Genomic DNA, 12145 nt, shown 5'->3' with positions numbered 1-12145 from the left:
AGAATTTAAAATTTCATATATGCTTTTAAGTACCTTGAGGAGGGGAAAGGAAGAGGAGGAATTTCGCTGTTAATTTTGTCACAATACTGCTCAAGGAAGGAACGGAGGTGGGAAAAGGTACTCTCTTCGAGATCCACACAGTAAGGTCGATGCCAGGCAACAACTTGTCTGCAAGAGAAGAAAATAAGGTCATGAAGCAGAATAGCTACAAAGTCAAACCAAAGATGCATTAGAAAAAGATCTTTCTCCCTGGGTTGATAAAATCAGAATATCCACAATGTAACATCCTGTACTCAAAAAGCAAGCCATTCTCATATGACAGAATTAAAATAACTATAATTTTTCTGGTTTCAACAAAAATATTAAGGTTAAAAAATGCATTTACAGACTGCCCAGAACAGCTGGCAGGGGTAGAAAATCAAGAAATCCATGCCTCTTCTGGCTAGATCAACAGAAGTAAGATAATCTCACAATTTATTCTGGTCTACCACAAAAGTGTTGACAAAGTCAGGGAAAAATATATGTGCCATCAGCTTAAATTTATACAGTGCAGCATGCTGAGCCATCTATTTAACATTAAAAAGAAAGCAGCTGTGTGATTCACTTTTAAAAAGAGCAAAAATCAGAGTTTCACAGTACCTTCATTAGGATCCCAAGAATGTTACCAAAAAATGGTACATAAGAGGCACACAAAGGGACTCCTAAAAGTAATACTCCTCCTTCCCCCTGAACATCTTTTTAGATCAAATTTTGTTTGTCTTTGGCCTCCCTTCAGCTGTGTCATTTGAGCCCCTGCTAAATAAATGGGGCATAAGTGCATTGCAAAACCAAGTTCTGATACTGTTGGGCCCAGCATTACAGTCAAATATGCTGATGCACAATATAATTAAAGGCAGAATGCCAGGAGAGGCTGGTAACTAAGGAGGCACAAAAGCAAACACAGGTTCTGAAAACTAAACAAGGTCCCTTTCGAGAAGGGAAAAAGAAATGAGTCCCAAGGGGAAAGGAGGGACACCACTCAAACACTGTATTTAAGAAGCGTGATGAAATGCCATTTAATCATAACATTTTTGGGGAGGGGGGATTGCATTGTTTGTTTGTTTGTTTGTTTATGGCAGTCTGCAGTGTAATGGACAACAGAGAAAAGCGTTTAAAATGTTAATGATATAGATAAAAGTATATAAAACAATTCAAAAAAGTGTATAAAACAATTAAAATTAATCAAAAGTAATTTATGCAGAATCACATAATTTCCCCCCCCCAAAAGACCAACCAAAGCCTAAGAACAATCCACTTACCTGTCTCTGGGAAGGGCTGTCCAGGCAAGACTATGTGATGTTCCGGCCGAAATCTGCTGGATTGCCACTCCATCTAAGCCACTCACTTTCTTTGGTTTAGTGATGGGGCCTGTGGAGTTCCCCTGGCCACATTGACCCATGGAATTGTTACCCCAAGCGTACACTTCATTATCTAAACAAACACAACAGTGACAGTAAAAACGATGTATACTGAACCCTGTTTATGCCCCCAGAAATAAAGTCACAGCACTGGCATTGCAATGATGAGAAGTTTTACCATGAGAAAGCGCCAAGCAGTGGCTGTCCCCAATGGAAATATCCACAATCCGTGTCGCAGCCAACTCTTCAATCAGCTTGGGCCTGAGGGCAGTAGCTTCTGAAGACCCACATCCTAGGCAGGCCCCACAACCCCATGCGTACACCTGGATCAAAAAAATGGACAATGCACAAAATCTCCCTGTTGTGAGTCCAAAAGCCCCCACCCAACACTAAGTCAGGCACATGCTGCCATTAGGGACAATGGGACTTGAGCATCCATGGATTTTGGTTCCCAGAATGGATCCTTCATGGATACAGAGGTCCCATTGTACTTTTATTTTTTTTAAAAAATTCAGATCTACTGCCCAAATAATAAGACAATTACAAGGGTTGTTATTTTTTACTGTTTAGGTGACTAAAGGTTGCAGCCCTGACTTCAATGTGTACACAAAGAAATCAGGTATAAACTTCTGCCCACAATTATCAATATGCCAAGAACCACCAAATCATAGCATTTACAGTCCTTTGCTGGTAAAGCTGATGTATTTGTTAACCATTTTCTTTATTACCTGTACACTTGAGAATTTTTACAAGCTGACCAAAGATTTCTACAATGTATGCCTTGAAAAGGATGTTCGGTATCAACTGTGTGCACATGTCAGTTGTTACAAAAATTGGGATGTGAACATCGTTATGCTGTTACGTTTTATACAGTTTGCCCTTCATTTCTTGAATGCTGAGTGCTAATAATTATTTGAATAGAAAATGGCCTATTTCTATTTCTAAACAAAGGAAGCAAACAAAACCAAAATCACTTCTTTCCACATTTGCAAATAATCACTTTCCCACAGTCAGCAGGCAAGAAAGCTTTCATAAACCAAATTAATTTCCTCTTTTTTTTATTCCCAAGTCGTGACTGGGCCACAAGAAACTTACATTAGGAAAAACTATTAACAAATTAGCAATTTCTGTGTACTGGATTTTCTAATGACGCTAAATGCTTACCTGCCCTGTTGATGTTAGAGCAAGTGAAGACTGACTTCCCGCACAAACCTTCCGGATGAACATTCCTTGTAGGGCTTCTATAACTTTAGGTTTATATACTCTGTTGGTGTCACCATGACCAAGTTTGCCTGTTGGCATCACATACAAGACAAGCATGATGTTAAGGAACCATCCTGCACCTCAAGGGCAATAAATACAAATTCAACATAGTATGCAGTCTTAAAGTGAAAAAGTAACCTGCACTTTTGCAACAATGCTGTGAAAATGTGGAATCATAGCAGCAATTTTGCAGAGAGGCTTCTCTAAATACACATCAGGAGACAAGAATTATTATACAGTATGGTCCCCTCCTCATCCACAGGACTGGGACTTGCAGTTTCACTTACCTGCATCAGAAAAATATGGTCTCTCTAGACAGCTGATGGTCCTCCAGCGTGACTGGTCAATTTCTGGGGGAGCTTTGAGCATAGACTCACACTGGATGACCTCCAGATGCCTAGAGAGAACACCTCTGTAGGATCTGGAGGTCCTTCAGAACAACTCTATGATCAACCTCAGCCAGAAATACAGGGGTCAATATTATCTGAGATTTTCACTATCTGCAGTAAGTCTGGGAACGTATCTCCTGAAGCAACTGGGGTCATACTACAATGCTTAAGACAAGCCAGAATCTCCATGGTGAGGCATGTATGTGACAGAAAAGAGTGGGGAAAGTGAGAATAGTGTGGCCAAAATTTGATCAATTCTATTTTAAGGAGCCACCAACCAGCATCTGAACATGATCACTGCCTTTTTTTTTACACAAAAAGGGAAGAAATGAAGAACAGAGGTGGCAAATTAAGATTCAATGGATCAGAGAGAGAGAAAGAGAGAGTACTCTACACAGTCCCAATAACTGACAAAGAGAAAAAACCATGGAATTACATTACCATTATCTCCTCCTCCAAATGACCACACAGTTCGTCCATCTTTGGATAAAGCTATAGTATGTGAACTGCCACAGGAAACCTCTCCTACGTTGCTAATATCCTTTACTAAAGTTGGAATATTACGGCTGTTGCTATCACCATGACCTTAGAAAAGAAAAGAAAAAATATATATGTAGTCTTTTGGAAAGGTTTTCTTTTTCCTCCTTTTCTTTTATTTTATAGTGAAACATTATTTAGGTCTAGAGGAAATGTATAGCAAAAAAAATATGGTCAATAGTTCAGTATACTGTTAAACTCACACAGAACTAGTGGTAAGCTTTGCCAAATGGGCTTAAAGTTTATTTTGCTTTTTCTCAGATCAGGAATCCTGTGGCCCTCAAAAGAAATGAAAGTGAATAGAAGACCTGATCCGCAACACTGATCAATAGCAAATAAACAAAGTCAAGGAAAAGGTGAGTAAAATTTTATATATATATATATATATATATATATATATATATATATATATATATATCACAGCCAACTTCTAGTAAATCTATGCAGACAACGATCCATATGTAATAAATACATTATCCATTCAGTTTGGTAGGACTGAAAGCACAATGGATGTGAAGATCACTTGGGCACAACTATTTTCACTGGAAGGGTGCTAATGCTAGTCTATGAACCCAATAAAGACTCGTTCATCTGTTCCCTGGAGGAAGATTAATGACTGATGGTGTAAATAAACCAAAAAAAGAGCAAATGCCAAACAAGTCTTGACATGCCTATCATTATGAGTGGCCAACACTGAAACCCCTTTTTATCTAATTCCTCCCAAAAGACAGGGTCAAACACACTGGTGCAGAATTCCTTACATAAGGAGAACAAAAGTGCCTTTTGCCTTTAACATCCACAGCCTCCATGTGCCTGGACTACAACATACAGCAATCTTAACCATAATAGCCAAAGAGAACGAATGCTGAAAATCTCAGTTCAACAACACGTGGAAGGCTGTGCAGTTCCCACCTTTCTCTTATAGTCTGTTGCTGTTGTGGTTAGATTACAATTCATTTGAACAAAATATTAACTATATTTTTTAAAATGTGGGGAGAGGATGCCTTTATGTCAAAAACAGTTTCCATTACCTAGTCGGCCAAAATCTCCTTCTCCCCAAGTATATAATTCACCATCTTCTGTAACAGCAGCACTGTGTCGGTATCCTGCTGAAACACATACCACTACCTGCAGAGTATACAAAAGAGAAAAAAACGAGTGAAGTGTTGCTGGAAATGCCACTATCAATACAAACTGAGAAGTTCTTCCCCTGTCACTGCCCCTGAAGTAATCTCCATTTTGCTCCTGTTGTAACTGCCTCCTATTATAAAACCTAAAGCCTGCAGTTCTGTCTTTACCCAGGGTACATATAGAATGTAGCTGTCCTGCTCTCAATTTTAACTGTGTGTTAACCTCTGGCAGATGTGCAAAGATCATATTAACTATCATAACCGAGGGAGAAATAGGTCTCTACCCCCTGTACCTCAAATATGAAGCTAAAGTGTGAGCAAATTTCACACCAATGGCAAGTAAGCTAAAAATCAGGTGAATCACTTTGTGATTGTACGACAATCTATTTTCTTCTTGTGTTTTAAAACTCCTGCAAACCACTTTGCAACTGAGAAATGAAGGACACAGTATTATCTTGCCAGTTTTATAACAGGCCTTAGAAAACACAAAGAAACTTCAAGTCATACTTCAAGAAGCCTACTGAACCTAGTAAAGTAGTAAATAGTAAAAAACAGGTAAAGGTAAAGAATAGGGTCTGGTAAGGAAGCCGAAAGTGCCCAGCCTCTGGCAAAACATTTCCTTGAGAAAACAATCTGTCTCCAATGGAACACAGAGGACAGCAAACAACTGTTCTGGGCCACTGAATGGCAACAAATAAAGAAAGCAATGGAACATAGATGGGAAAAAAAAACCCTTATAGATACATGAAGTCTCCTAAGCAACAAGATGGGGATAAAATAAAATAAAAACACTTCCTGTGCGCAGCCTACCTTTCCTTGCAAAGGGCCCTGGATAAGTTTGGGGTATTTCTGTGTCGAGCTATTTCCATGGCCCAGTTTCCCATAGTCACCATCGCCCCAGCTGAAGACTTCGCCTTCTGTTGTGAATGCCAACGTGTGGCCATCAGAACCTTTAGATGATGACACCTTTTTGATAGATCGGTGAGGCTCAAAAGTCAGCTTTTTCAGAGTGGATTGATTGTTGGAATCACCAAGTCCTAGCCGGCCATAGCTGCCTTTGCCACAAGCTCGAACTGAACCATCCGTAGATATTACAAAGGTACAGTACTGGCCAGCTTCAATCTATTGGAGAGAGAAGATTAAGGAACATTAAAAATTGTCCAGAACTGTTTGGCTATGGTTAATGTGAATTCGAAGGCTTTCATGGCCGGCATCCATGGTTTTTTTATGGGTTTTTATATAGACCCACTTTTTCCAGGCAAGTATTCTCTAAAGATGCCAGCCACAGATGCTGGGGAAACATCAGGAAGAAAATCTTCTAGAACATGGCCTTATAATCCGAAAAACCCACAAAAAAAAACACGGCTATGGTTAAAGTTTGTATTTTCAGAACACAAGACCCTCTTATAGGCCCAATTAGAGAATTTTTACTATGCTGACAACTTACTCCTAAATGCAAGCTTGAAAGAAAGCCACTCACTGTCTGAGCATCAGAGAAGCTTGGAGCCAACTTAGGCTGAAGAATTTTCTCTTGCGTTCCTTCCACAAGTTGGTGGCTGCTGTTGCTACCCCAAACATACACCTCACATGTTTCAGAGACAACGGGAGTATCGCCAGTTTGAACACTGTCAGGGCTAGCACACGTCCTGGAGTAGTCTGAGGCCATGCGACAAACCTGTCCAAAGAAATGCATATATTTCAGGAAGGTGAGGAAGAGCTGTGGGTGCCTATCATGAAAGCGCCTTAATTTTAGCACACTGTCTAAACTCATCATTTGCTTTAATCTAATGTTCTGTCACAGGCACAGAACTCAGATTAATGAGGACCTGGACAGCTACTATACATACATATACAGCTTCACACTTCTCACACTTCCCTCTTGTAAAACTGGAGTCATCACTCATTTTCAGAGACTATATGCTGTTATGTTTAATCAGACTATTGGTATTAACTGAGAGCATATTCTTTGTGTATGTTTACGAGCCTTCAAAGTCACCTATCAATGTATGGTGACCCCATGAATTTCAGATGTAAACAGATCAACCCTTAATTTATGATGAGAGAGACATACCTCCTCAAAGAGGCACAAAGCTGCCTCATAAAGAGAACATAAACCTTCCGAGGTTCTTGTTGGTTCCCTCCACTGGCTTCGATCAGCAGATGATCCCTGGAAGGCAAAATGGCACTGAGGCAGTAATCATTGCAATACCGCTGTGCTTACATAGAACACATCAAAAAATTATTTTATCCTCCATGAAACCGAACATTTCCCTATAGGAAAATGCATCAAAAGGAGGCACACTTTTCCTCAAGATAGTCATAGCTATTAACAAAATCTCTGACAAAGAAGTTCCTTTTTACAAAGCCTTCCGATGTTTGCCCAGCTCCCTTTCTTTCTCTTCCTCTAGCTGAACGTTTTGGGCATTGGGAAGATGGTAAAGGAGGGATGCAGAAACAAAGACATTTGGTGTTGGGTTGCAGCAGCATGTCTGCAGTAAACAATGCAATAAGCAAAGGCTGAGCTGAGAAAGAGCTCAAGCTGATTTAACTGTAGCTGTATATGCCTGACTATAACAGCCAAGGCAAATGGCAGTTACCTCCAGAATCCCTCACTGAGCATGTGTGATCAGCTAAACAGAGAGAAAAGGGAAAACAGATATGTCTGCCTCACCAACAATTCCCAGCATTTTAAAAAAATGTATTATTCTATAGTTTGGTCGCCCAAAGAGAAATCCTAAAAAAAGTAGAGGCTGGTGAAAGAAAAAGGTTATCCCCAGATGCATCCTGGAGGAAGCCTTCAGGAGGTCTCTAGAAGGTTCAAAATGTTTTTGCCACCTGACTTGTTTGTTTCACATATACCAATTTTAGATAAAAAGTTCAATGTCTCTTTTTTATGTGGGGTGAGAATCCATTCCTATATTCTTTCCATGTTTCTTCTCCCAAAGTTTCTGTTAGAAAAGACCCAGAAACACAATTACAGTGGACCCTTTCCATCCATGGTGTTTTAGTTCTGCTGCCTGGCAGATGGGGAAAAACGTGGCTGGTCGCACCCAATATTATTTAATGAGCAGGGACATTCACACATCTGCATGAACTAGAGGATAGAAATAATCCTTTCTTTAAAATTGTAAGGACTTAAAAATAAATCTTAGACTCCTCCATGATTGAATTACAGTATTTTTGCATTTATTTTTATTTAGAGTAAACCTAACATAAGAACTGAATACAGCTACAAAACCTTACTCTTGACATTATCTTTTCTGTCAAATCAGGATGACTGTAATTAGTGCCCAAACCATTTCAAGACCACATTTAACAGCAACCAAACCTTTTCAAGTGCTTTCAAAACTATTTTAAAGCCACTAGGCATGACTCAAGGAGATAAGATTTAATGCACAACCCAGCCAGCACAATCCACAAAATTCCTCTTAATGCTACAGTGGTACTAGCAGCGGTAACCATGAACCTCTTAAATGCTCACCCCGGCTTCCATTAAGACAATCATTTCAAACACACACGGGACACACATACCAACGATCGCCGCATCTGCATTAGTATATTCATGAAGCAATCGAAACTGATCATCCCTTCCTGTGCCTGCAGCATTCTGCTTTTCTCCATGGTGTTGACCACGGCCGACGCACTCAGCGCCATCTCGATCCATTCCAGGAGGTACCGGAGTGACCCACGCTGAGCAGCCAAACCAAGCAGGAGCTCAGAGGCCAGCCGTCGGCCGAGAGTGTCTGCTCCGGAGTTGGGAATCGTTACTCCTTTAAGAAATGTTGTGACCTGAGACAGGCAATCCAGTCCCATGGCTGGGATCTTACTTTCATTTGCTAGAGACAAAGGTGGCAAAGAGCTCACCACCTCTATGGCAGTGTGGATGACATCATTGCAAAGACTAAGCCCCGTTCCAGAAGCAGGCATCATCCAGCTCTGTCGAAGCAATGCAAACAAGAGGCTCAGTCCAGTTCGGACCCCCATTTCTATCAGCGCGTCTGTGCTTGACCTCGGACGCTCGCTGACAGAATGGATGTCTGTCGATCCCGAGCTGCTTTCAGGAGAATGCTGCTGCTGTTTGACCTTGCCTTTATCGTGATATTTATTAGAAAGTGCGTAAAAGATGCGCTGCAACACAAGCAGGCGTTTGCGAAGCGCTCCAGCGAAGGGGGAATCTGAGCACACCATCTTAGCCAGAGCCAGCTGGCTGCTAAGAAGGGCATCCAAGTAGTGGTCCTGTTCATCGCTGGACAAAGACTCTCGCTCAAAGTCTGGTAGCTGGGGCCCTTTGAGACAGAGAACCTGCTGAGGTAACAGCACTACTTCTTTATTACTGACTAACTTAGCGTACAGGACCGTGACGCCTTCCCTTGTGGCAATAGATTCGCTGTCTTCTGTGATCCAAGAGCTGTTGAGATGTTCAAGCCATTTCAGCTTTACCGGTGGAACCATGGCGGCCATGTTTGCTTATTCATCTGCCATCAGTCCTGGAAAATGGAGGGGGGGGAGAGTTATCATTATTATTTATTTTACAGCCATGCTATTGTATAGATCTCAAATTTTTAGAAAATAAACACACGACTCATAATCATAAATTCTGTTTTGACTACTGTATTGCCTATTTGGAGCTCATTACAAAAAGGAGTTTGCTAAGCGACACTACTCTCTCTGTATTAAAAATAACTGGTGTTTGACACTGGATACATACTGATGTTTTCTGGTCTGTTTGCTGAATCCACCAGCTGTGTCAGTAAATCAATAGAGAATTCTGTCCTTTAACCCACAGTTTCTGATACTTTGGTTCACAGCTTGTTTTGGCCTTCAAGTCCCAGAAGCCACATCCAGTGTGGGACATGATCTGGAATTCTGGGAGCTAAAGTCCAAAATATCTGGAGGACCAAAGTTTGGCCCCCTCTGCTTAAACCTACCAGTAATGAACCCCATAAGGAATGTGCTCAGAAACATAAGTTGCAAGATTTGGCTCTAGTTATGTGGTGTAGTGTTAAGGACAGCAAGCGTGTTGTCAGAATCGCTGACAGAAAGAGCTTCGGCGCTCTGGTGCCACTGCAAGCTACAATTCCCAGAATTCCATAGCATTGAGCCCTGGCAGTTAAAGTGATGTCAAACCAGATTATTTCTGCAGTATGAGAAACGGGATGGTCTATGAAATGGGACTCTCCCAGCAATGGGGCACTTTTACAGCTACCTCTTCACCCTCCACACCTTACCTATGGTACATTTCACATGTTCTGGGGTCAAACAGGCGACTGCATTTCAGCTGTATGACTCTGGAGAGTTATCCTTTAAGGCACTAGAAGACTTGACTATGTATGTGTACATACACAGGGCTACTCAGGCAAAATACACAACACAAACAAGAGAAAACTATGATGACTTAATAAATTGGCAACCGCTCCAGAGCGACACTTAGGCTCCTGTCATTTAACCGTAAGAATCCTTCCCCTGTTCCTTGTGTGTCCTGCGTACTAACACTTGCCATGACAAGCTGACTGCAGGATGAGCTACAGTCACATATACATTGCTATAGCAACACCGCAGTAAGAAATCTGCAGTCCAGTCCTCAAAAGGCTCAACCAAGACGTGCCTCATTACCTCATTTCTGTCATGCACAGGAGGGGCAAATGCAAAGAGGTCTCGTATTTCACAGACCTGCAGGAAAACTGCAAAGTTTTAAGTGCTGACCTTGGTTTATCCTTCATTACAGGGGCAAGCTAGTTTTCTACCTTGCTCAGAACTGTGTCCATCGATTTGTCTGTTTTGCGTTAATACCTAATTTGCATTTTCAGGATGAAATTCTTCATTTTATATATACAGTATATAAAAACCCTTACACAACAAATACATATTGTTGCTGTACACTAGGTTTGGGATTAGCTTCAGCAAGCCGGGAAACTACAATTAAATCCTGGGCTGAACTTATGCTAGAAATGACATGTAGAGCCATAGAAGTCAAAGTGACAAGGCCTGAAAAAACCAGGAGAAGAGTGAAATGAAAACTTTAATCTCTCAGCAATAAAAAATGAGCAAGGTAAAACTCGGCTTCTAAAAAAGCAGCTCTGCCTTGCTATCAGGCAGAAACTCATCCAGGACTCTATGTCCCATTTTTCCATAGTTATCTAGCCACAGCCGCTCTGAGAGGATTTCTAAAGAGCGGGGTTTAAATACAATAAATAAATAAATAAATAAATAATGAAGAAAGAACACTGGTTGACCTAGGATCCAACAGAATCTGATCCAAAATGGCTCTCCTTAGGGCGCACAGTTTTATTGGATTCTAAAGTATTCTTATTTGGAGGATTCTTTTTTTCAGGAGGAAGCCAACAGTCCAGTTCCAGTAATTTCCTAAGACTTTTCAGTATGGACACTGACGGAACCATGGCAGTCACCTGCAACACTTGTGGGATGTTTGTCTTCTTGCCTACAGAAGTGGAGAACTTCACATGCCCCAAGTGCAAGTTGGTAGCCCTCTTGGAGGAGAAAGTGCAGCAGTTGGAGTCCAGAGTAGCTACACTTCAGCATATTAGGGAGCAGGAGGATTTCCTGGACACAACAGAACTAACAATCCTGGACGAATACCATGCAGAGGAGGATGCTGGAGCCGAGGAGGTCACTTCACATAAACAGGAGGCAGACAGTTGGAGGAATGTCACACAGAGAAGTAGGCCAAGAAAGGATTGTTCGGGGAGCTTGCAGCTAGAGAATCGATTCGAAGCTCTTTCCCTTATCAAGGAGGATGAAGAAGAGCAGCATGGACAGATTTCAGGGACAGAGCAGGCAAGCCTGAGAGGCCCACCCAAGGGAACAGCCGCTGCTAAGCCTCGGAGGAGGCGTGTGGTCGTAGTGGGGGACTCCTTGCTGAGGGGCACAGAAGCAGTGATTTGTAGGCCTGACAAGATGTCTCGAGAGGTGTGTTGTCTTCCAGGGGCAAAGATCCGTGATGTGACAGAGAGGCTATCAAGACTGGTCAAGCCTACTGACCAATACCCCTTCCTTTTGGTCCATGTGGGAACCAATGATACTGCAAGATACAGCCTGCAGAACATCAAAAGGGATTACGAGGCGCTTGGTAGGAAGCTGAAAGGAATGGATGTACAGGTTGTCATCTTGTCTCTTCTGCCAGTTGAAGGGCACGGTCCAGGAAGGGAGAGGAAAATAGTGGATGTGAACAACTGGCTTCGCAGATGGTGCCGCCGAGAACGATTTGGATTCTTTGATCATGGGCTGCTGTTCCATGAGGAGGGACTTCTTGCAACGGACGGGTTGCATCTCACACCAGTTGGAAGAAATGTTTTTGCCAACAGTCTCAAGAACTTGATCAGGAGGGCTTTAAACTGAGTTCCGTGGGGAAGGGAGACAATATTAAGGAAGGCGAAAGAGCTGGAGAAAATAGTCAAACAGGCATAGAGGA

General features: G+C 41.8%; 3 protein-coding genes across 4 annotated transcripts in view; 1 reads left to right on the top strand and 2 right to left on the bottom strand.

The window, feature by feature from the left end:
* MINDY2 (MINDY lysine 48 deubiquitinase 2) overlaps window positions 1–12145 on the bottom strand; it is a 689230-nt gene that overhangs the window by 377952 nt on the left and 299133 nt on the right. The gene's annotated exons all lie outside the window — the stretch shown is intronic.
* Window positions 1–12145, top strand: part of MYO1E (myosin IE) — a 568767-nt gene that overhangs the window by 362388 nt on the left and 194234 nt on the right. The window lies entirely within an intron of this gene.
* HERC1 (HECT and RLD domain containing E3 ubiquitin protein ligase family member 1) overlaps window positions 1–12145 on the bottom strand; it is an 89456-nt gene that overhangs the window by 64736 nt on the left and 12575 nt on the right. Inside the window, 10 exon segments of the mRNA XM_042471421.1 lie at window positions 34–168; window positions 1299–1470; window positions 1576–1720; window positions 2562–2689; window positions 3491–3634; window positions 4618–4714; window positions 5527–5838; window positions 6197–6391; window positions 6788–6883; window positions 8248–9203. Of these exon segments, the coding sequence (XP_042327355.1) occupies window positions 34–168; window positions 1299–1470; window positions 1576–1720; window positions 2562–2689; window positions 3491–3634; window positions 4618–4714; window positions 5527–5838; window positions 6197–6391; window positions 6788–6883; window positions 8248–9177 (2354 nt within the window). The 5' untranslated portion in view covers window positions 9178–9203.

Source organism: Sceloporus undulatus, chromosome 6, assembly GCF_019175285.1.
Source record: "Sceloporus undulatus isolate JIND9_A2432 ecotype Alabama chromosome 6, SceUnd_v1.1, whole genome shotgun sequence".
Taxonomy (NCBI): domain Eukaryota; kingdom Metazoa; phylum Chordata; class Lepidosauria; order Squamata; family Phrynosomatidae; genus Sceloporus; species Sceloporus undulatus.
The sequence above is the reverse complement of the archived record's forward strand: the minus strand, read 5'-3'. Positions and strand labels throughout refer to the sequence as shown.